We start from the raw sequence: 27,348 nt of genomic DNA, 5'->3' as shown, positions 1-27,348 counted from the left end.
GCCATGGCTGTGCCAGACTACAGTGAAGTGTAAACTGTTGGAGGGCTCTGAAATGGGACAGTGTATGCATGATCCTGTGAAGCTTGAATGACCAATGACCCATATTAGATACTTGATAAAAATATTGGCCATTTCAAATGTTGGTAAAGAATGTTATATATCAACAGGTTGATAATATTATTGTATTTGCAGCAAGCCAGGCAGTGTTTTCAGCAACATTTACAGAGGGGGGAAATAGTTACAGTAACACATTAAAACTTGGAGGGAACTGTAACATTGAAATAAAAACAAGATGAAATTTGCTCAGACCAAACAAGCCACAAGCTTCATGTTTATTCATGGACAATAAAGAAAGCGGGGGCACTCTGACAACTTAAAAACAATCAGCAGCGAAATAAAACAAAACAATAATGTTCATGGACTGTAAAAAGTGGTTAACAATGGTTCACAAAGTGGTTAAAAAAGGGCAGACCCACGTAACTGTGCACACAGTGAGCAGGTTGGATAATGTGGCAAAACAACAAGTCGATATGAGAATATGAAGATTAAATTTGTAACAGACAACAGAGAGCATATTTAGGGTTAGGGTTAGAGTATGAATTAGATCCCGCCAGGTTGAAACATCCAACTTTCTGCACACTGTCTTCACCCCACAAGTGATGATGTAACACTGAGCCATCACTTCCCTGGTTGAGTCTAGCAGTCTACATGTAGCAATTAGAATGACCTGATCAGCAAGCAGCAAGAAAAAAATGAGCATGTCAGCAAAAAGAGAACTGGTCCGACTTCTTGACTTGGACATTTACTTAACTGAACACCATCTGAGCACAAATGCCAGGTACAGAGTTTACCACCTGCACCACCTTCATCACGTGCTTATCCTCCTACTTCACGAGTCTTGGACCGTCTGAATGTAAAATTAGATTCCTGCTTTGTCATCATGGATTGGGTGTGGTCAGCTGTGCAACACAGTGGCAGCTTTCAACCCGGTGAGGTGTGGGATTACAAAATATGTACACAGTCTGCAAGAGCGAATATTTCAAATAACATTTGAGAAATACATTATTACATCTGAGTAGGAGGAGGAGTAACAGTTCATCTCAGGGAGAGGAGAGAAAAATTGGATTGGATTAAAGCTCAGACCCTGAATGTCTACTACGTACAACATGAGTAATAAAGAAACGTTCAGCCTTGCAAAAGACCACAGTATCTTAAGGCTAATCTCTACTAAGTATGGCTTTGTGTTAGCAATTATATCTGCCTGTGCGTCCAAACACGTGACAAAAGTGAAGAATTTACACTACTGTTAGTATAAGCAGATGCTGCGTGAACAGGGAACAATATCTAACATCGTCTATAACACAGTGAAATACTCAGACATAAATCTTAATAAAAACAATCCACCATCCTAAGGTTTGAGCACTTGAGTGGTGAACAGGCACTGCACATCAGAACTGAGAAGACAGGCAACATGGCGGTTTACTGTGAGGTAAGAACTGCGATACAAGTGATTTAAATATCACCGTAACATACTGTCAATTTTACAGTCACAGTGGGAGAAAATCTGCTGAGCCTTTAGTGCAACAGCCATTTGGTAATGCATGACATTCTCTGAGTTAGAGCTAAGTCCAGCTAATCTAAAAGAAATAGTTTTAAAAGCAAAGAGGAAATAAAAGCTGTCTATTCCACTCTGTGTTCAGTCTACTGTGCACTACTTCACAAGCTGGGCTCTGAGCATTAAACCAATGACTGTCTGAAGATAGACAGAAAGACAGGAGCTGGCACACTTTGCTCTGCTGCCAAGGTGAATCAATGCCATAACACCTGATAGGGAAGTGGTGCCTTCCGAACTTCAGGCAGAAACCTGAACAACGAGATTCAGGTCTAACTCTTTCCACCCCCTACTAATGGTGCTTTTCCTTCTTTAAATAATGTTTGACACTCTTATGTTTAAAGTGGGCCAACTCTGATTTCTGACTGTACAGAAATACCCAACTAGAACAAGAATCAATGTCTAAAACAAAAACTAAAAACAACAGAAGACATATAGTCTGGTCCTTTAGAAGTAAGGGTCCAGTTTTTTTTTCCTTTTAGAAAACTAAAAAATATGAAAAAAAAAACCTCTTGGTATCAAGTGTTTCTGGTCAAAGGCAGTTGCATACGGGGTTAGGGGCTGAATAAACCATAGTCATGCTTGAGGCAGATATATGTCGAAGGATTCAGAGTAACAAGTCTGTGGCCTGATTCATCATATGGCTGTTTGGCACTGTGGGCCAACCATCTTCTGGAGCAGAGGCATCTGTGGGATCAGAGCACAGAGGGATTAGCTGGTTTTAACAAAGAGTAATAAACGTAAGGGTCGCAACACGTTCACAAATATCTCTAACACAGCAATTTATCACTTTGGAATGAAGTGAAGAAAATACAGGCAACTGCTGTTGCGCACGGATGCTGATATATGAACATGTATGTTGTTTTGGTTTTAATTTTTTTAATGAATACAGTAAACTTCAGCAGCCCCTGATGGCCTATCATGGCTGACCGAGGCCTGATGAGGGACTGATGGCAGTTTGGGTGCTCATGTCTCTGAAATACTCATTGTTGACACAAAGACATCAAATTTCACAGAATTCCTCTGACTCAGAAGGTACGCATTGCGACTATTTGAGGTTACAATTTAAATATTACAACAAACAACAAAGAAACTAAAACTAATCCAAAGATGTTAAGTACAAAATGTGATAAAAAATTTAATTAATTTTGAAAACACTTGTAAAACCATTACGGTGACACATTTTTAGCCCAAGATAAAAACACCAACATATGATCACTTAACGAAGTTGTTATGATGACTGTGTTAGCAAACAGCTGCCTATTCACACAATAAGAACTATTATACTTTGTTTGGCGACTGGTAAAATTCACCATGTGTTTCCCCAGGCTGCACCCAAACTGCACTGCAGTCTGGTGTGACTTTGTTGGAAAGTCCCTGAAGATGTGAATCCTAAACAAACAGCACGGAGGCTGCAGCTTGGCAAGGTGGACAACTGACGAGCGTTGGCGGGGGTTTGTGCTCTCAAGTCAGCTGTTGTAATCTTTTATTCCAAATGGTTTTATTTCTAGCAAATATATGGTTCGACAACAGTACTGTGAGGCTGCTTTGTATTTCACCTTTTGTTCAAGAAGTTCAAACGTTCACATTTTTTAGCAATGATAAGCCGAGCATACGGCTGACCCTGAAGACAACACAGAATTACCAGTAAGTTACCGTAAAAGTAAGAACAGTGCCACTCGTACCTTAGTCAGATCCACTCCAGTGAGGGCGTTGACGGACACAGGCAGTTCAGCTAATAGACGGTTCACCTCGCCAGTGACGCGGCTGTTTTCTCCACTCAGGATGACAATCTCATTGGTCCTGGACAGGGGCGCAGCCACCTTACCAGCAATCTGTTAAACACAAGGAGCACTGTTTGTTATTTCACTGACAAAACACTCCTAATACGGCTGACACATGAGTGGATTGACAGGAACTGACATAAATACACTGCCATTCACTCTGTTCCCTCAGCAAAATCTTGATGAGGCTCTGTCCCTTTGTTCTCCTCATCAATATGTGACTAACGTATTGGCACCAAAGTCAACGCTGTCTGATAGACCTGCGTCAACCTGTGTCAATGATAAAGCTTCAACTAACACCACGTTGAGGAGGTTTAGGGGAAGGGAAATACTGACAACTCACCCTGTGGCATCTCTAAGGCCACAGGGTGAGTTCACTGTGAATGGTCCACATGTAAAGCTGCCAGGTGTGATAAGAAAACATGAGGAAATACACTCTTTGGAAGAACCTACGTGATGGTGAAGAGTAGTGTGCTGATGTTTGACAATAAATCGTATACCAGCTTAAAGAGCACTAAAGAAAAATTCTTTAGTCATATCAACTGCCCATACCACGAAGTATGTGTGTTATGGTTTGCATTAATATGGGAAAATCTGTTTAATGATGATAATCACACCAAATGTTGTTGATTTCTTTTAAAACCAGGGCTGTATAAATGTGTACCACAGACCTTGGGAAGAGCCTCCAGGACCAAAGCTGTCTTGGCAGCATCACCGTACTGCTGGTAGGCTTCGGCCTTCAGCCTCATCTTCTCAGCCTCTGCCTTTCCCACTGCTTCAATGGATGCGGCTTCAGCCTCACCGACAAAGCGGATCTTCTCGGCCTCTGCCTGTGCCGTCAGCACCTTCTTTGTCCTGGTGTAGGGTAAGAGAAGCAGCAAAAGCACCGTTTAGTTTTTACTTTCACTAGCAGTCGGTCATGAACTGCTCTCTCAGTCATTTGTCTAATTTCAACAAACACACTTAGCATCAAAAAACATTATTAACATAAAATATAGCTGTTCCCTAGTGTTAAAAAAGACTCAGCTTAGAAAGCAGGTTTAAATAGTGTGTTTAAAGTGCTAGTAGTGCAGCTTGGACTTTTTCACTTGTTTCTGAGTTCCAGGTCTCAGCAGGTTTTGGTGTTTTTCAGGGTGAGTGAGAGGGAGAAAGTGATAAACTAGCTGCTGCTTTGAGAATGCTACAGTGTGAGCATTAAACATTTGAGATTAACACAAGCAAAATTATCCCCCATTGCATTTAAGGGCAATCTGTGTTGGATCCACTCACTTATGTCCCTCAGCCAGCTGCTGCATCTTGTAGGCTTCAGCCTCAGCAGGTCTCTTCACAGTGGCGATGAGCTCCTTGTCGGTACGCTCGATTTCCTTCTCCTCAATAGTGATCTGCTTCTTCCTCTGCACCACCTCGATTTCAATCTCCTCCAGACGGATCTTCTGCTGCTCTTTGGCCGCCTGCAGCTCGTACGCCAGCTGAGCCTCTGCTTTCTATAGAGGAAGGAGGTTTCATTCATAGTTCACAATCATGTTTGATTGTTGATAATATATTCACTCTAAAGTGATAGCTATACAACTCCGTACCTTTGTGTTCACTTCCTGGTTAAAGGAAGCTTTCTGCATTTCCAGCTCTCGCTTGGAGTCAGCCATTTTTGTGTCAGCTAAGAACTTAACGTCCATCATTTCTTTCTTACACTCGGCTTCCTGTAAAAGACAACGCCAGTAGGAAGGATCAGGAATAGTTTGGTGGTTTAGCTATTAACTACCAGCAATGAGAGAACAATGTTTTTAATTCCTCGTTTATTGTTTTAATTTACCCTGATGCCAGCGTCTCTCTCTGCCTCTGCCACTCCGATGTCTGCATCCCTCTGCACTGCAGCTGTCTGAGTTTTGCCCAGTGAGCTCAGATACTCCACTTTGTCATAAACATCCTGTCGGGAGGAAAAAAAACAAATATAGAGGCACAGTATGGTGAGTGATTAAATTGTCCTGATTGAAATCAGAAACATATGTTGAAACGATAAATGCAGAATGAAGTCAACTTGATGTGTCTGTGTCTCACACCTTGATGGTGAAGCTGAGGATCTCGATGCCCATGCGGCCGACATCGGGTGCAGCCACCTCTCGTACCAGAGTGGCAAATTTATCTCTGTCTTGGTAAATCTGCTCAACAGTCAGGGTGCCTGAAAGGATGGAAAGAGTTGTCAGAGCCTTCCTTTTCACACTGGTACTTCCACAGTCACTATATGTCAAGAAAGAGCACAATGGCCAGATAATTTGCGACATTATCAGTTATGTATTATCGTCATTGTTACTCTCTACCATCAAATGATGTTAACAAAGAAAAGATTCATGCAACAGTTCATCACATTTACACTTGATGTTTTAAGCTCCTCCTCCACATTATTTGTTTGCTACAAGCATTGTGTTCATTATAATGTAGAATGTCCAATTTTATCCAATTAACTTTTCCTTTTTGTTGCTCTGTGTTTGAGAAAGCCAATTTTTTGGTTGCTGTGCATGCTGATATCTGCTCTAGGACACTGCACTGCACACCTCTTGATCCCCTTTAGTGTTCAACCACATTTTACCAGAAAGGAAATGAAACTGGGGCAATTTGAAGCAGTAACTAAACCTGCCTCTTGGTACAGTTTACACCAAAACCATCTCTGGTAAAACTGCTTCACACAGTAGCTTAGCCCCACTCATGGGGAGGTTCTTATATCATATGAAAAAAAAAAGAAACAGACTTTACTAATTGACTAACGAAAACATGGCCACAAAATATATCCACAATTAGAAACCACAATCAGGATCATTACAGCCATTTCCCTCAACCCACTTGTCCATGCAGGGCTGCAGGGGAGCGGAAGCCTCTCCCAGATGACCATTACAGCCATTTACAAAAAAAACAAACAAAAAAATGTTACTGATCCTGCAGTTCACTGGTGGCTTATCTTGTCCACCTTGTTGTCTGTCTGTAATAACTCTCAACCCCTGTTACTTCAGAATATAAGCAAATATTTAAAAAAATACATGGACTGTCCATATTTGTTTGATAACTAAATTAAACTAAATATTAAACAGTGAAGAAGAACCTACCAAGGATGGCACGCAGGTGACCCTCGAGGGTCTGCAGGATGACACTTTTGATCTCCATGACTGACTTCCCCAGGAACTGTTCGCAGGCGTAACCCAGCAGTTCATTTTCTGTCATCACTTTCACCTGGAGCCAATGCGGACAAAGATCGTCAGCTGAACACACATGCAAAAACACGTCCACAAATACAGGCAATACGTGGGTGTGGCACACATTAAGACATGATCCTAGCCTTTGTGCTATCTTCCAACAATCATTTTCTATCTGATCAGTGACTACACATTTTCATTTCACTAATTATATACAGAAAACAGCTGAAAGTACAAATGAAAGCATAACATTAAGAATGGGATATCAACACACAAATTGAATTAAAGAAAAAGCTTAGCTAGACTGCAATGCATTACTGACATGGATGCATACAGGCTGGGTTGTTTTAGGGTGCCTCAAACTTACGGTCATGCAACATTACTACTGATCTGGCAAAAACACCTTGCACTGTGGTGAACTGCTTCAATTCTTATTTACCTGTACACAGAAAAGGGGACTGTACACACATGATGACACCAACAGCCTGGGGCAGCACAGCAGGTGCATAAACACAAGGCTGACCCCCATAAATATGATTTTGTATACACCTTGACTAAACAAAGATTTAGAAAATACTAATCAAAACTGACATGAAACAAACTCTACATTTATATCCAGATAATTTATAGTCAATAATCAGTTCATCTTCAGGTTCCTGCCAAGTTTATCCCTGTGAAAAAAACAATTTGAATTATAACATAAGCACACTGTATATGTGTCTGAATTTAATAGCACAGACAGCTGCGTCCTTGTATCTAATCTGCGGCCTTTATGTGAGACCGTGCTCACTAATCAGCTATCAGCTGCTTTACATCTGTGATCGAAATTTGACCTAAAGCTTGTTCCTCCCATTTATTTGTAATGAAAATGCTACTCTTCTACACTTCTTGTTGCATAAGGGTATCCAGTTAATGATGTTCTACTTTCAACTGATGATTAAACTGAATACACCCCCGCATATCAGCTGACTGATAGTAATGCATCACAATGCAATCACAACTCAGAAATCGACTGTACCTTCCTGTTACATGGTCAAACTCTGACCCTGATCATTTACTACTGAGGGAATAAAATGAGGGGAAAAAAATCATTAGTGGGATCATTTACAGTAAAAAACCAACCAAACAGAACAACAACAACAAAAAAAAAAAACACTGAACAAAATAAAAATCAATAACAAAGACCTAAAGTTTATAAGATAAACGTAAGGACAGTCGTTGACAGTCAAGGAGGTCATTCATACATTCACTAAATAAAAGGTGTAAGACAGAAGGTTTTGGGTGATGTTGTACTCCACTGGAGCTGTAAAAAAAGCAGAGAGTGAGCTGGGTCCTTAGGCGAGAGGTCTGCACATGGTTTTGTTTTGCAACATGCACTCATAACAGGAATGGGGGCAACACAAAGTCAGGGAAGATGGTCGTCATTCCAAGGAAACACGTCTGAAAACAGAAAAGGCTGCAAGCCAGCCACACCACCACACACAGGCCAGCTCAAACAGACAGCAGGGGGAGCCGTGCTGTGACCGAGACTGGAAGAGAGACTGGTAATCTCTTGCTCTCCTGAACTCCTACTCCAACCCCTGCCCCAACCATTTTACAACACCACCCTTCCCCCCGCCTCCTCCAAACACACAGCTCCTTCAAGATGCAGGAAGTATAAGACATGGGAAAAGAATAGCGTCCAAACTATTCCTGATATTTCCTGAACTTTTTCTTGTCTCACGTTGTTCCTCAAAGGCTGTACAGGATTTTAAAAAAGTAATAAGTCTGTCGGGTCCCTCGGTTTACGAGGACTGCCAGCTGACCAGTAGGCTGTCAATGAAGACAAAAACACCAGTGAACATCACGTGGCAAAATGTGACTGAAACGGGAAAGTGTGACTTATATCCAATTAGTGTAGTGAGATTAAAACAATATCAAAGATTAACATTGCTCTGCTTTCTTTTAAATAAGCTGCTGGGAGCCTGCTTCTCAGTCCAAACATGTGTGTCTTTCAATTAAGAGGGACACATAACTGCTGTTGCCATGAGACACACACACTCCACAATGGCTTTGGCTTAGGTTGGACCAATCAAACAGTGGCATGATGAGCCTGTGTGAAGTGAACTGAGAGTGGGGGGCTGTTCAGTTCCAAACAGTGGGCTCATTGTCAGCATGCATGTAGAAAAACACAGAAGGGAGGGACTTTGGCACGACTATGAATAAAATACAGAACTGATTATAACGTATCTTCTTTCAAAGAAGGAAATTCTGGCATGCACACAAAAAGAGGACAACAAATGAGAGCAGACTACATAAAAAAGGCATATCATACTGCAAGTTCTTAAAGAAAAATCCACCTTTAAAAAAAAATTTAGCTCTAATTAGATCGCCTACAGTACTATGTTCGGTTTGCTGTAGAGTGTGGTGATGGAAACGTTCACTTGGCCTCATTACTGAATTGCGAGAACATATTTACCTCGTTTCATTCACTGGAGTTAAGGCAAAACATCAGATTACTGAGGCTTTCTTCAACTTGTATGATGTCGTGTTTACTTCAGCAGTTTCCACCAACATCAGAAACTTGTGGCAGCCAATAGACAGTTCTTTCAGCCACCACAATCACATCTCAACAAGTAGTTCCACTTTTGACAGGGTATATGTGGGTATGATGTTGTTTACATTGACATTTCCACAGCAGCAACGGCAGAACCTAAAGTGGAAGTATGATCCCTGCCGGGTTCTTAGCAGGAGAAACAGAACCTGTCTGCAGTTTGTGCAGGATGCAGTTACCTGAGAGAAAAGACCACATTATTACAATCCTAACTCAATTTTTAGATTATCAAGTGTTGCTGTTTTAATGTTTTGCATGGTCATGCTCCTGTTTTATACCAGCGATTTGTTGAGGCCCTGAATGTTTAGTTACATAATATTTTTTTCCCACTATTTTAACTTGTAATCACATGTAATCTTTGTGTTTATACTATAAAGAACTGTGTAGTACCAAAAAGTGCTATAAATAAAGAAGGTCATTTATTTAGTGTCCATGTGTTTATGCTGCTTTTATTGGGTATTGCCCAAATGTCCTGTACAGTAGACACATAGAGATTTATATTTTAAGGTGGATTTTCTCTTTAAGACATCAGATTTGTCAATAAATCAACATAAAAAATAATCACAATAATTTTGGTACATAAACAATCCACAAAGCAGACACAATAAAAGAAAACAAAAAACACTGACGCTAAAATGCACATCTGACTCTACACCTGATTTCCTGACACATTACAACTGAGTTCACACTGAGAATAACACTGTGTCAGCAGAATGCAAGGGCCTGCACTGATGCACGTGATGCTACAGGTACCAGTGAGACCAGTGACCTGTGATGAAATATGAAGCAGGAAGTCCAGCTCGAAGGCTTGTCAGACACACTGTACACACTGTACTGAGTACACACTGAAGGGGGTCAAATGAATAAGGAGGGTGCATTTTGGGCACAGTGTTGCTGTCAGTATGGGTCAGGTGAGTTTAACTGTATTCTGTCCAGATATGAGGGAAAATCATGCAGATGACAACTGGACCCAACATATGTTTCTTAGTGTCCTGATCAAAAAGACACATGTGCATCTTCACTTGAGCCCTCTGTATGAAAACCACCTGTACTGTGATCATGGGGAGATGCCAGAGAAAAAAAAGAGGAGTGGGTGGGGGTGGGGGTTAGTGGAGTCTGAACTGGCATTCCCAGAAAAGTGTGGTGATTTACCTGAGCCACCCCAGTGACAGTAATAGCTACACCCTCCGCTGTCTCTACATCCTCACACTTGGGCTGCAGGGTCATAATCTCAAGCGTTATCCTGTGAAGAATGTGAAAAAATATAAAAGAAAAATTGACATGTTCGGAGGGAAAGCAAATGAAGGGAAGGGCCAGAACAGAAGGAACAGGACAAAGTGAAACCATTCACCCAAGGACTCCAGATCACAAACAACGGAGCAAAATGAGATGCTATCCAAAGTTCAAATCTTTATCTTTATTATTATTATTGAGTTATTCAAATAACTCAGTTTGTATTTTGCATCGGCCTCTTCTTTTTAGCCATTTCTATAGCCTTCATTTATTGACCCCGTTGCCAAATGTGACTCGGAGTTCAGCTTTATGGCGAAGCCCAAGTGAGTGACAGTTGATCGTCTCCCTTGCACTGCCGAAGGAAAAAAGCCATTAAGGTGAGAAAAACACACACACACACACACATACACACACAGACGTTAGCTTGTTAGTCGAACCATTTTCCTGTGTCTTCCTTTGGTCTCGATCACCAGCCACTGCTGTTTGGTTTTGTTTAGTTTGTTGTTTTTGCTCTTTTGAAATGCATTACCTGAGCCACCCCTGTCACATCCAGGGGAACACCCTCCGAAGTTTCGATATTCTCACAGCGACAGAGGATGGTCATAACCTCCAGAGACATTCTACGCAGGCAGGCAGGCGGGAATAGCAGAGGCAAAACAGTAATATTGAACAACAGCTGTTAGGAATGTCAGTAACCAAGGTCAAGAGGAAGAGGGAAGAAGGAGGGGTTAAAGGACACAACCTGACTTCCTACTTTGTTGGTCTTAGACCCAACGGCTGCTTTCACGTGTGATGTGACACCTCTTACAACAGCGGAGTCATCATGGCTACTTCACAGCTTCACCTGACTCAGTCTGTTAATGAATGTTTCGGTAAACTGGAACTAAGATCCCTGGATGACAGCTCAAGTTAGTGTTGAAAGGACTCTTGATCCCTGCACCTATCCAAGATGACATTTGTATGGAGATTACAAAGGAATTTCCTCCACAAACAATCGTTATGCTCCACAGCAGTTTTAGTTTGGATAGACTGTTTACATGAGATTATGTTTCAGGGCTGAAAACAAGCCAGAGCTGTTCTTTCATCATAAATACTGACTACATTGTCATCACAGGCAAAGAGACACGAGGGCTGATTGCTGCAACATGTGGCAGAGGAGACGTTCTGGTTAACAGCTCCACCTCCCACCTCTTTTGAGAAGGATGAGATCAATGAGTCACAGGCCTGGACATTAACATGATTGCTGCACCACGAGCGGGAAGCAGCACTGCCTCTCCTCGATTCTCTAATGCTGTCCAGCTACTAGCTTATGCACACGGGGCTTTTAGCTGAAGTACCCTGGAGAGGAGAGAGATCACCTCTCATGTTTCATCATCCAAGAAAGCATCTGAATTGTCAACCAAACTGCACATGACCTAAACAGATGAGCAAAGATTCCTGGGATGGCCTGTCTCTAAATGGGGATTTATAAATCCAGCCATGCATAAACATTATTTTATTGTCCAGCTTTGCCATTATGTTTCCAAGCAACTAAAGACATGGAGCAGCACTAAGTGGGAAATGGGTAAGCTGAAGAATACAGACTACAGAGAAAGGATAAGGATTGACACCAGACGAAGCAAAGCAGGTCAGCAAAGTAGAAATAAAGAAGCAGACAAACACCAAAGTAACAAATCAATTAAAACCAGGAACTTGAGAGACAAAGAATGTTACCACAGACTAGCTCGAGTGCATAGGATTATAGGATTACTGTACACTATTTATTTATTTATTTTATTTAACAGATAACTTTAACAGCTAGGTGTTTTGAAAAAACATCACATGCAATTAAGGTTTTGTATGTGTAAAACAAATACACAGAAATACATATAAAATAAATATGTGATCATTGCGACATGAAAAAGTCTCACAGAAAGCATGACGTGACATGACAGCCCGGGCTCTGTAGACAGGTTCACTGACTGCTACTTTAAACACATTGCCTTAACTCTGACATTTCCCACATTTCAGTGCGGCCTGACAGTGAGTTAAAGGTCAAACACATTGTGCAAGTCTACCTCCTCCTTTTGAGTATTAGAGTCTCTTTGTCTCTTGATTAGGACAAGAATTGATTAAATCAGACTGAGGATTTTGTTTTGTGGATTTAAGCTCTGGTTAAAAAACAACATGCAAATTCTTTTTACTTTCATGCTACTTTCTTTGCTTCAGTGCCAGTGGTTCAGAATAGGAGTTCAACACACTAACTAACTGTTAGTTTTCTGTATTCTTTTGTGAATATTATGGTTGTAACTTTCCCTGACTTCCCCAGTTTGTACCTGTTTATCTTTCCAGCCTTTTCTCAGAAGTTGGTTGATTGGAGCTGCGTTTAAAAGCAGCGAACACTGGTAATCTGCTCTGTTTACACATTTGGTAAACTGTTTTTAATATCAAAGCCATTTTTATTCTTCACTGAGCAGGAAAGAGAAATTAACAGTTCTTCTTGTCTTAATGAAAATATCTTTCTAAAAGTATTTTCCAGGTTTCACAAAGCTAAACTCACAATACCAGTTTTAATACCTACTTATTTTCAAAGTTAAAAGAAAACTCTTGCTACTCTTACAAATCAGAGTATAATTCAGTCATTATTCTTCATTTTTCTTATTGTGAACAAGACCCATGACAATAATTAAATAGTGCACCGACTGGAAACTATTTTCATCTATTTTTCATCAGTATGAAGGAACATGTCACTCAGGGAAACATGTCACTCAGGTGTGTTTTCAATAGTTTTTGGACAACAGTGGAGCTCTATGGCACAGAGGAAGAAGCTTCAAGCATATCAGGCTTTGGCTACCTAGATAACACATATTAATGGGATCAATTTGGTGGTTTGTTTATTTGACTGGATTTGCTGACAATAAGAACAACTGTCAAAAAGGGTGGAAGAAATTCAAAAGTGCTGGTACATTCCCATTAGCAAGGCAAAAGGAGAAGAAATATCCTTTGATAAGGGAATCTTACAGTGTTAAATGGATTTATGTAACATATTTTAGCACGTTAGCCTGTACATACTATACTACAAGCTTACTTACACGTTATGTGGAAGAGCATGTGATGCAGAGAAAGCAGTACTTGTAATATCTGGATGAAGAACATTTTTCAGAATAATCAAGCTGTTGTGCGACTCTGCGGATACCCTCTTCTTAAAAGCTTCACGAGCCCATCTGTGAGCACTGTGCCATCTAAGACTGAGTGGCTCTGAGGGATACTGAAGTGTTTTCTTTGTTGTGGAGCCAGAGCAGACAGGCCTTACCTCTGGATGTCGGAAATGAGCCACCAGGCCCAAGCCCAGCCTCCCACAACATATGTCTTCTGATCTGAGCCACAGCAGCCACCTTTGGATCAATAAAAAGATGAAAACAGATATCACATGGTTATAATCAACACAGACAAAAACTATCTGCTAAAAAAAGTCAGAGAAAAGTGAAAAGCCCAAATGTAACAGACTAGGCTGTTACAGGAACAGTTATAACAGCTATACTAATATGCTAAAAAGGTATCAAATGGCAGTGTGAAAACAATGTGGTTAAGGCTTCACTTGTAGTGATGAACCTACAAATTTATCAGCTGCATTTGCAAATTCTTCCGGTTTAACAAGACAGCTTTTTACAGTGAAAAAACAGCTCTACAATCCACTGTACACTACCTGCCCAGAACCAAGCGGCAGACAGACACAGTTAGGGACAAGCTGGGGAATATAGTGGAATATTTAGCAGTTAAAGACCCAGATTTTCAATCAGGAGTCGGTAGAGGAAAAACCATGAAGGAAAGTGAAGACTGCACTTGAACAGATGGCCAAAACACGACTCAAAATGAATGCTAATGATGCTTCATAACTATGGGATAAATAAACAAACCATTTGCAAACAAGTTCACCATATCTACTTAAAAGGTAGTGATGTGTAGATGCTATGTTCAAAAAAAGGCATTGCAACTAACAGCTAAAAACATACGGCAGTTCACTGAAAACTGACTTTAACTGACTTAAACAAAAAGAAAAGACAGAGAAGAGACAAAAGCCAGATCAGAAAGTGACCCTGTTTACATCTTCAGCAAGTGGTTTAAGACGATGATCACATGTTCTTCAGCAAGCACACAACGATTCTTCATTCAACCACAGTGTTTGTTCCTCTGGTGTTGCACAAGGAACACTCACTTCATCTCCACTTTCGCTTCTCCAGATTTGACGTTATTTCTCACACCCACACATACGCGCGCACACACACACATACAAACAGGTAGGTTACTGTGATTTACTGTGTCACAAGAGAATAACATTATTTTTTTCTCCATGTGTTCTCAATGTAAACTCTTCATTCTTGTAGACTCACTCTGGATTTTGGTCTTCTTATTGACCTACAGTCACTGTTGTTACTCGTTTTGCCCACATGCAGCATGTGGTCTTTCTACACAATATACTACACACAGTTTTTTTGTGAGACATTAACTCTAGGCAGAGCACAACAGAAACACCTGAATTCCCTCCCAGTACGGCACGGTGGACAACAACAGTTGATCTTGCCAGATAAGATGTGAGTTCAGTTCAGCAGCACGTATTATTCCCACTCACTGCCCTTAGTCTGATAGTTTAATCTCCAGAGTTCAGTGTGACATTCCCAGCTGTCACATGTTAGCTGACAGACAGAGGAGGGGGAGGAGCTGGACTATCTTTACTAACACATACTCCCCCCATTGACCAGAAACTACAGCAGGACTCACTGGCCCTCATCTCACACTCACTGCTAATGTTTCTTTACATTTCCGTCAACTGTCATCGTCAGAAGACTCTTTTTAGGGCCATTGTATCTTACTCTCTGATACAGTCGCCTCTTCACATTTTATGAATAAAGCACTTCCCCCAGTGTGATTCGACAACACGCCACAGGAAATAGCAGAATAACAATGTGCACATCAGGAAAAGGACAAAGAGTATTTGGAAAACTCTGTAACCTTGAGTTCATAATAATGACCTATTAGGCTGCTGTGCCGTGGGGGCTTTTATGTCCCAACATTTCCCTCAGTCTTGCTAAAACGATCCAATCCAAGTTTTTTTTAACTCTCTTCAACAAGAGTGTTTCAGGATAATTATACTGAATTACTGAAGTAAACTTTTGAACCACAGGCTGACTTCATGCGGAATACATACCATCAAAATATTTTTTTGGACATGCTCTGTTACAACATAATCTTAGAAGAGCCATTTCAGTGAAGGAATGTGGGAGGGACAGGTTTTTTTTACCATTAAAACCCACCTGACTCCTGCCAGATGACATTGTCAACTAAAGTGGTAACAAGCTGAGGGTGTATAGATACACTGTGCACTACACACACACCACTACAGTGAGTTCCAGTCTAACACAGGCATGACTGAGATTCCTGGCTGCATCCACAGTACCGGGTGGGTGAGGGGGCTACATCTGAATGAATGAGAATTTACACAAGCTAAAAGAAATCCAAGAGCCTGTTATCATCTTTTATTGTCTTGATTAAAGCTTTTGTTCTTAAAGTAAACCTTAGTCACAACATGCAGATAACATGTTAGTCACTGGAGTTATTTCTTGTTATGCCTTTCACATGTGAACTTACTACATTTAGGAATCTGGATGTGCAACTCACTCCCGCCTACTCAACACAGCTCTGCTCCCAATCCACATTCCACTATGTAGTAAGTGACACGCTCTTAAAAGTTTGTTCACAATGGAAAATCCCCACACTGTTTCTTTGTTTATGTTCATCAAAAGTGGATTAGATGTGAAAAACTGCCCTACCAGATGCAGTTACAGAAGCGTGCAGGAAACCCTGAATGCACAAAACTGTCAAACCACATTTACAAACCAAGAAGAGAGCAGATCTCCACAGGCATGTCAGGGGGCATGTGGGTGGGGAACAGGGAGAGCAGGGCAGCCTGTGTACAGCGTGAACACAGGAGAGCGGTGCAATGAAGGTGAATACAACACACAGGTTACACAACATCAGGGATGAGAAATTTCAATTTCTATGTGAAAATGCCAACAAAATGTAGGCCATGTAGGCTGTCTTTTAGAGGAAGCAAGAGTGATCAGCAACCTGAGCAGTCAGACATTGTGAATCATCGCTATCACGAGACATCCTTGAGCAGAGGCAAAGGTCAGCAATTCCTAAATGTGAGACCAGATGTTCACACACACAAAAAAAAATCTATATCAGATAAAATGTGAGAGAATGTATGACTCCATTTTACTATCACACTAAGACAAAAATTAGGGACATTTTGTACAGATTGTTGTGTGAACACATTTGACTCTCAGTTTAAGGGATTTTGAATTTAAAGAAAATCCAGCTCTATGGGAGCAAAACTTTGACTCAAAAGGGGGCCCTGGTCTGTTTTTATATGAGGGGCCTGTGAGATTAGGCAAAGGCGTCCTATGACATCAGATGATGGTGTGTGTGTGCAACCAGTCTATAAGCGTCTACCGTGTAATTGAATTAATTCAGCTGTATTCCTCATGCAGCACACAGCAGCCACATCCTCCCACCACGCGACAGGAAAAAGAGGCACACAACAAACATCTCAATTCCTATTAAGGTTAGCTTATAACGGATGATTTATCATCATGAAATGCTCAACAGTTCGACGGACAAACATTACACCAAATTAAGAACAGATGCTGAACCAAAAGCAAGCAAATTCCAACCAGTAAAACGTAGAGAAAACACCTGAATGGGCATTACAGCAATGACTACGTTTTAGGAGAATATGAAACAGAGAAAACAGGTGCATTTATTTTATATATTTCTGAGGATAAAACAAGAAACATTGGTAATTAAAGATATGATGGATATTACGGCTCGTCTCTCAGTTGCTATTAAGAGCTAAAAAAATACATATTAAAATAACTTTCCATCTACATATATGGGGGAATGAACAGCATGGAATTTTGCCTTGTTTTTCTTTCGGGGTTGGGGTGAACCATCTGCAAAATGGTCAGGTGGTTTGTTATTTCTTACACGTAATTTTACTTTCTGGCATAGTGTTCTGATACATATACGAGCTACACTTCGAATAACAACAGCCTCGGTAAGAGGTTGTGTTTTGAGTCTTTTCCAGCCTCGTCTCTATCAGCACCTCGTCGAGCACGACGAGCCAGGAAGGAGCTCAAGGATTTGAAACACATCGTCCAAAAAGCGTTAACGTTACCTGAAACCACAAGGGCCTCGTTTGGTCCAACGGTGTGGCAGTTTCCCATTTTACCGAGAGAAAAATCGCGTATCCAAACCTGTTCGACGCATACAAAAGTAATTTAGCTTGAAAACACGTCTTTGCCCCACCAACACTTGGATTATCGATTTTTTTTTTTTTTACTGGCGAGTTGGGTCAACGGCCGCGTCAAGTGGAGCATAACGAAATGTAACACTTCCGCTCATGACTTTCAAAGTAAAGGTTATAATTATCTTGACTTGTTTAAACGATCATTTTGATTTTATTCTGAAAGCTATATACTTTTGTTTTTCTTGTTTCTCTTGCTTCATTTGCTGCCACTTGACTTAGATGATCAGGTACCACTCCCCTCTCTTGTGCCCCTCCTCCATAGTCGAGGGATACGATATCAAAATAATGAAATAGGCGTGGTTGTTTAAATTTCCTCTCACGAAAGGTCTTCAGCTAAAAAGCAAGGATCACTGTAATTTTCCGAAGAGAGACGTGTTTGTGGTGCTCCGCCTTGTGTTTAGTGACCTGTTAACGTAGTATTTATGTCGTCTGGTATCATTAACATGGTCACAGATTGCTGTGACTGCAGATTTAATATGTCTGTGAAATGTATTGAGGGGTTGCAAGTGTACGCCTAATCCTAACGATGGATGTCTGATGATGTTTGTGCTATAATATATGCAAATAAAACTCATGGCGTTTCGAAATATGAAAATACTATACTTTTTTTCTGAATTTCTAATTCTCCATGACAGCAACCAGCTTAGATTGTGTATGTTTTCATAACCAGGACAAACACAATCTATTCCAAACCAGTTCCTGGGGTAAATGCATGGACATTTAAAGCAATTTGTGGTGATTTTGTCCTGTTGCATTCACAGTAATCCTGCACAATCACAATCTTTGGCGTTTGTTGCAAAAATTTGATGGGCTATAGTAATGTAGGGTGGCACATTCTAGCTCCATCCGCACCTGTAATCAGAATAAGAGCTGCATGACGCCTTTCTAGTGAATTCCACATCTTGAGGGAATGCCACTAATTGCACCTTTGCAGCTGCCTCTGTATACATGGCGAACTGGCTGATGAACTCCGGATCACATTTGGACCGGCAGAGTCCACGTATTGCATTGGTTTTGGTCAGGATATGTTTGATGATTGCTCCCACCCAAAACAATGCTCTCTCAGACAAATGTGTCAAGTGACTCATTTATTCTTCTTTGATGTTTCATAATCCAGTATACTAATGGTGTGAACTATATGCCACGATATCACATTTTCTACCACCTCAAGCTTCAGTGGGTACATGATGGCCTTGTTGGTCTACTTTCCACTCCACATCTAAAAGGCAAATATTGTACTGTGTAATCCACTACATTTGTCCCACAGCTTCAGTTACAAGCTACTTTTCAGATCACCATTGTTCATAGCCTTCTTGTCCAGTGAAAATCCTGCTGACTTTTAATGTTTGTGACAAACTCTGGGATGAAGAAGTGTTCCTTTATGGGATGAAAAAATTCTCCTACCATCTTGTGTTAGTAGTTAGTTCAAATGAAACATCCTCAGCAGTAAAAAGCACCATCCACATTGATACAGCAGTAATATTATTTCAAAAACATCAGACATAATAGTAAAACACTGACAGTGTACATGTTAGTGCAGATTGAGTACTTTTCCTTTTCATATTTAACATAAGATAAACCTTTATTGATCCCCAGAGGGGTAATTCGAGAGTAAGTAAACTAACTAGAGAGTGGAGTAAACAAAGTACATTTTGCTAACTGTACTTATATACTTTTACTTTTTAATTCCAGCATGAACTCCATATTAATGTCTACATATTTAGAATACAATGTCATTGAAGTCCCCGTTGGTGTAATGGTCAGGTGGACCAAATACTTTTGTCCATGTAGTGTAGTTGTTTGATACTCTATATCTCATATTTTTTTTCCTTTACAGCTGCATTTACAAACATTCCTCAGATGAAATAGTACTAAATCTTGCTGCACTCTACTGAACTACCAGTATTCTGTTAGAGACCTGACTCATCTCCACTGCTGCTACAGATATCAGTTTGAGATTTGCTCAGTTTGAAAATGAAATTGAGCTAGTCATGCCCATCCTCCCCCCATAAATCTCAGTGTATTTAAGTGTAAGCAGAATACAACTCTAGTGACCTATCAAAACTCACCCTGCAACTCACGAGTTTATAGTGTGAGGCTTTTGTTGCTTAGAGCGCTTTCCCCTAATAATGTTTATTTCCCAATGAGCCAAATACTGTAAATGTTTTCTCTAAAATGTCAACATGATAAATATAGTATGTGGAGTGATATGGGATAATACATGAAATCCATGAATATCCAACTGGAACATGAGCCCATCTACAAAGACAGTGCAAACAAAAGAAGGCCTGCGAGAAAGAAAGCAGCTTTGTGTGTTGTGAATCCACGTAGACGCAGAATCCAAGTAGAACAGGACAGCTAAATCAAAAGGTTCTTGCCGTAGCTGAGAGAATCCAATACTGAGGGGAATCCAGGAGACAGAGGTCCACAGGTGGAAGAGATCTTCAAGGTAGCAGGGAAAAAGAACGGAGCTGAGCAGGGAAACTGAGAGTGAGGCAGCAAAAGTGAAGCACAAGAGGTATAAGGCAATCAAACAACTTAAGCAGATGCCTGAAGCACATATCAGCTGATAGACAACAACGATCTGGCAGAGATAGAGTGAATGAGCTGGTCTTTAAACATAGCAGGAAAGGGGTGGAGTTGTTTGCAGAGATGAGTTGCAGCTGTGCAGGTGAGTTGATTCAGTGGACTATAGGCCAGGCCCGCCCAGCTCCACACACACACACACACACACACACGTACACCCACACACACAGCACACAGGGAGACAGATGGGAACAAACCAAACACAGAAAAACCAAAGTGGAAAACATGAGGAGGCCCAGAGAATTAAACTAAAATCCTAACAGTGTGGTTTTTGATTGTTGCTCTTCTTTGTGGTTATATATTCAAAATGCCACTTTCTTGTCTTATCTCTGCTTATCAACAACTAATGTGAAAAATAAAAAAGAAAGCACACACTCAGCCCAAAGATTTTCTTCTCATTTTAACAATAATAATAATATACTTTGTTGTTTATAGAGCACCTATAATACCAGTATTTAAAACACCAAAAAGAATGATTATAAACATGAAGGGCAAATTTATTTGCAGATTTATTTAACTCTTGTTCATTTCCTATGCTGCTTAAAACCAGAACTCTGTCAGCTTTATGAAGTAAGGCTGTCTTAGTGAGCATCGGAGCTGATGCATGCTTGAGTGTTTCTGCTAAGGTAATCATTAAGGATAATAAAAAGGGAAGGTTATATCACCGAGGCTCACTTATATTCCAGACAACATTTCCGTGGAGTTTGGGCCCAGACTAGTGACAGAGCTGACACAGGGAGCAGACATGGAGGATCTGCCCAACAGACCAACATGGAGCAAGCAGATAGAGTTCACCCTGGCTGGCATCGGTTGTGCTGTGGGTCTGGGAAACGTTTGGAGGTTTCCTTATCTCTGCTACAGGAGTGGAGGAGGTGAGAAAAAAAGCTGACATTTCATTTACAGAATAACGAGACCAGACCACCTTTTGCACATGTATACAGTGCTGAAAACAGGGTCCAAAGGTTAAATAACTGCGGTGTTATTGAACTTTATTTAAAACATTTTGTTCTGTCATGAAACTGATTGTGTTGAAAAAAGTTTGAATTGTTCTGACATATCCTAAAATGTGTGCTACAGACCCATACTGTACTCTACTGTACTGTAAATTAATTAGTAACCACATATAGCTGGTAGGAAGCTTGGTTTACAGTAATAAAGACCACGGTTACCTTGTAACAAATGACATAAGATTTTAGTAGGGAAAATGTAAGTGTGGGATGACTTTCACAAAAGTTAAAGATTAGAGGATACCATAAAATTATTACTGCTGAGATCTCTTTTTGCATCAAATTAACATGAGATAAGATAATCCTTTAGTGATCCCCAGCGGGGAAATTTGACTATTGCAGCGTCTCAGGGCAGAACAAGTACGGAAACTACGATGTATTAAATACTTAAGACAAAATCTACAATCAAAACAAAATACATATATACATACAAGTAAGCTCAAATGTATTAAATACTAAAAACAAAATATACACACACTGTATATGTACAAGAGTAAAATGCGAGTTGACTTATGTTTACCTTCTGTCAGGTGCGTTTCTGGTGCCATACTTGTTCATGCTAGCAGTGCTGGGGATCCCTCTGCTCCACATGGAGCTGACGGTGGGTCAGTACACAAGGAGAGGACCTGTCCATGCCCTTGCTGTTGTCTGCCCACTGTTAAAAGGTACTCTGTGGCATGAATGAAATATTAAAACTGAAAAGTATACATTTGTTGGACTACAGAAACACTTTTATTTTTGGGTGTCTTCAGGAGTGGGCATGGCATCGGTGGCTATCTCCTTCATCATGTGCACATACTACAACGTCGTCATCACCTGGGCTCTCTACTATCTCTTCAGCTCCTTCCAGGCGCCACTACCATGGCAGAACTGCAATAACACGTGGAACACACCAAATTGTACCAATTATGCCACAAACAGTAGTTACTCCTCTACAGCAAGCCAAGAGTTCTTCAAGTATGTTTCACTGTGTGGGAGAAAAACATAACCAGTCTAGATAATTATTAGATTATTGCAGGATTACAAATTCACTGTAGTTTGACAAGAGGCTGACTTGCTTCTAACACTGGCAGTCGTATCAGTGGTATAAAAACAGTAATTATTTTACTACACATCATAAATTTGTTTTGAAACCGCGTCTTATCAGAATAACAGGACATATATCAGTCAAAGTGAAGGTTAGTGATAAGTCTCGGCAGCTAGTGAAGTATTTTTGTTACGGGGTAATGTGCTGTTTTTACTGAGTCGCAGTTAGCACTCTGGGTGTAGCAAGTCAAACAGATGTTGGTTCTTCTGTTTTGATGTGGCCAAACTAAAAGTTAAAGTACTGAATTAGCTTTCCAGTATGCAATGATGTCATGCTGAAGGTTTTCATACAGTGTGTACATCACTGTTTAGACAATGGAGTTAAACCTCATGTTTTCAGATTGGTTTACTCATTGACTTGTTTAACTGCATTGGTGGATAAATCTGAGACTGGAATGTAAGTTCAATAGCAAACTGAAAGTCTATACCCACTCTCGTGGTTCTCTTTAATGAAAAATTATTTTTAAGACAGATAAAAATTCATGCTCAAATTTAGTTTTTGATCTTCAGCAGTTGTATTTGTATACATGCAAGAAATGGCCATAATAATAATAGTATAATAATAATAGAATATAGAATAAAGGTCTTTGTTGAAGGCAAATTAACAAACCCCAGACATGTAGGAAATTTTCTGAATGAGTGCAATATAATATATATGGCACTGATTGACATATTTGTACAGCATAAATGTTTTTATCAATGCAAAATACAGGTGGGGCAAATGGGGGGTGTCATTCATTTTGTATGAATTGGAAAAGAAAAAATACATTTTAACCTGACAATGCCTCTGAATGAAAAGTATGGGATCAAAAAAAATTCTCAAAGATCAAAAATATGTACATGAAAATACATGGCTACCATGAAAGTATTGGCAGAAATTCATAACAATCCATCTGAATGCTGAAATATTTCAGTCTTCAGTAATGACAGGATAAATGTAGAATGTATATGTTTTAGAGCATTAATTATCACTTCTTGTCCTTTTTTTTGGTCTGGCTTCTTTGTAGATACAAGATGCTGGAACAGACTAGTGGAGTTGAGGAAACAGGAGTGATTCGATGGGAACTTTTCCTTATTCTCATTCTGGCTTGGATCCTCATTTACCTTTGCATCTTTAAGGGGGTGAAATCAACTGGGAAGGTAAGTGAAAAAACAGAGAGACTGAGACAAATGGACGACTAGTCTATGACAATCCTTGTATGTTTCTCTTTGTAGGTGGTGTACTTCACGGCTCTGTTCCCGTATGTTATCCTCATTGCCCTTTTAATCAACAATGTGCAACTTCCTGGAGCATTAGACGGAATAAAATTCTTCATTGTACCAGAATGGGACAGGCTCCTCTCAGTGGAGGTAAGAAAGAAGAGAGAGAGGAGAGGAGAAACTGGAAATAGATACTGGTTCTGTTTGACACAGGCAAGCAGTTAACTAAGATTTAATCCCAAAGGTGGCTTAAAAGAGCATATTATAGTACACTATTTACAGTCACAGAACAGATTAAATTACAAAACAAATGACCAAAACAGGTCATTATAGTAGGATAGTGATAGTACAAATATGTCCACAGTCCAGTCTGCTTCAGGGCAGGAGTTATAAAGTTTGATGGCCACTGGTCGGGAAGGCCTTCTGTGGCGTTCTGCTGTGCTCCTCGGTGGTCTCAGTCTACTGCTGAATGTGCTCTGATATGACTCCAGTGTGGCGTGCAGGGGATGAGACGTCTCAGCCTTCTCCTCTCCAACACCTCCTTCAAAGACTCCAGACCCCCTCCCAGGACAGAACCAACTTTCCGGGCATATTGATGATTGATACTGGTTGTGATCAGGGGTTTTAAATGAACATCCTCCTGTGTTGCAGGTGTGGGTGAATGCTGCAGCTCAGATCTTCAACTCCATAGGGATTGGTTTTGGCTCTCTCTTGGCCATGTCCAGCTACAACTCCTTCAACAACAACATTCTGAAGTAATAAAGTCCTCATCTACAGTCTTTACCCTAAGCAGTGACAATAATCTTCTCTTGGCAAAAAGAAAGTAATTAAAAAAAATTCTTTCCCAACAGAGACACCCTCACTATATCCATCATCAACTCCCTCACCAGTATCCTGGCAGGGTTTGTCATTTTCTCTGCCTTTGGTTACATGTCTCATCTGCAGAGCATTCCTGTCAGCGATCTGGCTGTGGATGGTGAGAAAACAAATTATTTAAAAATATGTTTAAAAAATAACTAAAAACAATTAATATTTTCAGAATCAGGGGGACTGGGTTTACATCAGATTATTTTAATTGCATTTTGGTTCAGAGAGGAATCGCAAATAGACTGCATTTAAAGAAGGTTTAGAGAATATCACTAGTACTGATCAATAGTGGGTGTGTTAGCTCTTCAATTATCCCTTCTGGAAGAATTCCTCACACATCCCAGGGAAGTCTGGGGATATGGAGTGTGAATGGACTGTGTTCAAAGCCTCCACTGTACAGGTGGCTGCCAAGAGCTGTGGTCAGAAGGTCATTAGTGCCTCTTGTAGTGACAATCCAAGAACTCCCTGGTGGACAGCGGTTTTGAAGGAAGCTGTCCAGATGATTTAGGAGGCCTTTTGGGCTTGGCTGACCCAAGGTTCTCCTGAAGCTGCATACAGGTACTGGGAAGCCAGAAGGGCTGGAACTTTGGCAGTTGCTGAAGCAAAAAAACAGGGCATGGGGTGGGGGGGATTATTTATAGATATATAGAGCTTTATATATATATGCAGTCAAGCCTCACTGAGTGGTTCCATTAGTAAAGTTGTTAAATTCTCCATATAGTGTTTGTTCTGTTGCAATTTTTGTGGTTTCATGTCACAGTTTTTCAGCTCTTCTCTGGGTCATAATTTACTTGTTCAGTCAGAAATGCTATACGCTAACATCTTTGTGTGTCTAGGTCCAGGACTGGTTTATGTTGTTTACCCACAAGCCTTTGCCAATATGCCAGTGGCTCAGCTCTGGGCTGTGTTGTTCTTCTTCATGCTGCTTTGCCTTGGACTGGACAGTGAGGTAGATACAGGGAAAACATCACAGCCTCTGTGATAATCCACAGAAAAACTCTGATTATCAAGACTAAACCTACAAAACTACATTATGACTTTTTTTTTGACAGTTTGCAATGGTTGAAGTAATGGTGACCAGTCTCATGGATGAATTCTATCAAAAGTTGATGAACATTTTCAAACGGAAGGAACTCTTTGTTCTGGCTATTTGTGGTGCAGCTTCCCTCCTAGGTATTCCTTGTGTCATGCAGGTACGGACTATAACCATATGAATTTTAAACAAATTATGACCAAACTGTAAGACTGCTTGGCTCACATACCTGCTGTTCTAAAGAGTGTCTTTCTGTTTAGGCGGGAATCTATGTTTTCCAGCTGATGGACCATTACACTGCCATAGTGTCCATCATGTTTCTTGCATTCTTTGAGGTTATAGCCATCTGTTGGAGTTACGGTGAGAATGTTCAGTTGTGTCTCTTTTCAGTGACCAGTTAAAGTAATGATAAACTTTGCATTACTATTTTTGAGGCTATATGTATATATCTGTCTATCAAATACATATACATGTCTGTTTACTGAAGTAGCTTTCCATGTGCAGGAGTCACTCGACTTTCAGACAACCTAAAAGAGATGACTGGAAAAGAAGTAAACATCTTCTTCAGACTGTGCTGGCTAATAGTTGCTCCTGTGCTGATCACTGTAAGTCAGTAAGGCTTTTTTTCCCCCAAAGCAAAGCTCATGTCCACCATAAAGTGCCACAAGTAAGCATTAAATGTTTCTTCTTATTGCAGATTATATTGATTTTCTCCATCATCCAGTTCAAACCGGCCCGCTATGGTGACTATGTCTTCCCTCCCTGGGCTCAGGGGGTAGGCTGGGTCATTGCCATGGCCTCCATCATCTGGATTCCTTTAGGTGCAATTCACACATTTTGGGTGCTTCCTGGCTCATTCATGCAGGTGACATATATTTAACATTAGCTTCTTTTTCCCCACTTAAGACAGTAGTAACCATGTGCATGTGTTCACAGAAAATCAAGGTGTGTGTTATTATTATTGGTGCATTTCTCCCACAGAGACTGAAGCTATCCATCACGCCATACGCGCTGAATGAAAAATCAAATATGCCGTATTATGAGAGGGGAGGAAGGCATGGAGAGCCCGTCATAGCTGTCATCAGCTCTAACATACCTCTACCTGAAAAACCTCCTGTTGAGACAACCTTCTGATCAAGTTAACCACAAATGATTGTCTAGCTTTAGCTAGCTTTAGATCTTAAACAAACCTCTGATCAGAAAGTCAAACAGAAGTATGCTGCGAAAATTATTTACAAGACTGTAAAAATGTGCCGTTGTATATCTGCCATGCAAATATATTGCAGCCACACAGCCATTTCTATGAGCTTATGAATTTAAACTGCTTATTCTTAATGTGGAAAGATGTTGTGGAAACAGTGTTTAGACTCGGTTATTGCTGTGTACATCTGTTGTGACAGAGCTCTAAATCACCTCATTTGTGGCGTTTACTTTGCTAAGACTGCCATCTTTTGGCCATGTCTGTTGATGCAGTTATGAGTGTTGTAAAATCTGAACTCTGCTATTGTAGTACATACATGTTAGCAAATAAATTGACAAAAATGCCACTATTCAATAATGAGTTCCTACAGCTGAATGTTTCTATTGAACCATTTCCTTAAAACATAAATCACTTTGGAGCAATTCACTGTAGCTGACTCATTTGTTAGGTCAAATGAAAAAGGGCACCGCTGATAAAAATGAAATACACTGGTGACTAACCGAGGACCACATGGATCATTTCGTATAAGGTGTAATAAAAACCGGTCACAAAGTCCACAGCTTGTGTCTTCTTCTGCAATCACAACTTGACTGTATCAGTCTGTCTGGTGAACATA

General features: G+C 40.4%; 2 protein-coding genes across 4 annotated transcripts; one reads left to right on the top strand and one right to left on the bottom strand.

The window, feature by feature from the left end:
• Nucleotides 1-303: 303 nt before the first annotated feature.
• On the bottom strand, nucleotides 304-17,802 carry LOC124070371 (flotillin-2a). 3 transcript variants are annotated; one of them, XM_046410233.1, is made up of 11 exons: nucleotides 17,621-17,802; nucleotides 13,697-13,778; nucleotides 10,934-11,024; nucleotides 6,492-6,615; nucleotides 5,454-5,572; nucleotides 5,207-5,320; nucleotides 4,974-5,093; nucleotides 4,666-4,880; nucleotides 4,068-4,251; nucleotides 3,298-3,447; nucleotides 304-2,299 (listed from the first exon to the last, which is right to left on the bottom strand). In XM_046410233.1, the coding sequence occupies exons 1-11, from the start codon at nucleotides 17,667-17,669 to the stop codon at nucleotides 2,249-2,251; spliced, it is 1,299 nt and encodes a 432-aa protein (XP_046266189.1). In that variant the 5' UTR covers nucleotides 17,670-17,802; the 3' UTR covers nucleotides 304-2,248. The 3 variants fall into 3 exon arrangements, with proteins under 3 accessions (XP_046266189.1, XP_046266188.1, XP_046266190.1); XM_046410232.1 differs by lacking the exon at nucleotides 10,934-11,024 and adding an exon at nucleotides 10,324-10,414 and having other exon boundaries at nucleotides 17,621-17,801; XM_046410234.1 differs by lacking the exons at nucleotides 10,934-11,024; nucleotides 13,697-13,778; nucleotides 17,621-17,802 and adding an exon at nucleotides 6,946-7,557.
• A 2,216-nt stretch (nucleotides 17,803-20,018) lies between these two features.
• Nucleotides 20,019-27,293, top strand: si:ch211-283g2.1 (sodium- and chloride-dependent GABA transporter ine). The gene is made up of 14 exons (XM_046410467.1): nucleotides 20,019-20,423; nucleotides 21,025-21,210; nucleotides 21,876-22,010; nucleotides 22,098-22,302; nucleotides 23,439-23,571; nucleotides 23,647-23,781; nucleotides 24,283-24,386; nucleotides 24,483-24,607; nucleotides 25,335-25,447; nucleotides 25,551-25,691; nucleotides 25,792-25,891; nucleotides 26,036-26,136; nucleotides 26,229-26,396; nucleotides 26,513-27,293. Exons 1-14 carry the CDS (start codon nucleotides 20,405-20,407, stop codon nucleotides 26,663-26,665), a joined length of 1,818 nt encoding a protein of 605 aa, XP_046266423.1. The 5' UTR covers nucleotides 20,019-20,404; the 3' UTR covers nucleotides 26,666-27,293.
• The last annotated feature ends 55 nt before the right edge of the window (nucleotides 27,294-27,348 follow it).

The sequence above is a fragment of the Scatophagus argus genome, chromosome 14 (assembly GCF_020382885.2).
Source record: "Scatophagus argus isolate fScaArg1 chromosome 14, fScaArg1.pri, whole genome shotgun sequence".
Classification (NCBI taxonomy): Eukaryota; Metazoa; Chordata; class Actinopteri; family Scatophagidae; genus Scatophagus; species Scatophagus argus.
The sequence above is the reverse complement of the archived record's forward strand: the minus strand, read 5'-3'. Positions and strand labels throughout refer to the sequence as shown.

What these genes read in the sequence shown, in the direction of transcription:
- LOC124070371 (XM_046410233.1), bottom strand. Translation starts at nt 17,669, where the DNA reads ATGGGAAACTGCCACACCGTTGGACCAAACGAGGCCCTTGTGGTTTCA. An exon ending in TCCTGGAGGCTCTTCCCAAG is followed by an intron (nt 3,448 to 4,067) that starts GTCTGTGGTACA and finishes TGTGTTTAACAG; the next exon opens with ATTGCTGGTAAGGTGGCTGC. An exon ending in CTGGAGTGGATCTGACTAAG is followed by an intron (nt 2,300 to 3,297) that starts GTACGAGTGGCA and finishes CTGATCCCACAG; the next exon opens with ATGCCTCTGCTCCAGAAGAT.
- si:ch211-283g2.1 (XM_046410467.1), top strand. An exon ending in CTGCTACAGGAGTGGAGGAG is followed by an intron (nt 21,211 to 21,875) that starts GTGAGAAAAAAA and finishes ACCTTCTGTCAG; the next exon opens with GTGCGTTTCTGGTGCCATAC. An exon ending in TGTCTGCCCACTGTTAAAAG is followed by an intron (nt 22,011 to 22,097) that starts GTACTCTGTGGC and finishes GGGTGTCTTCAG; the next exon opens with GAGTGGGCATGGCATCGGTG.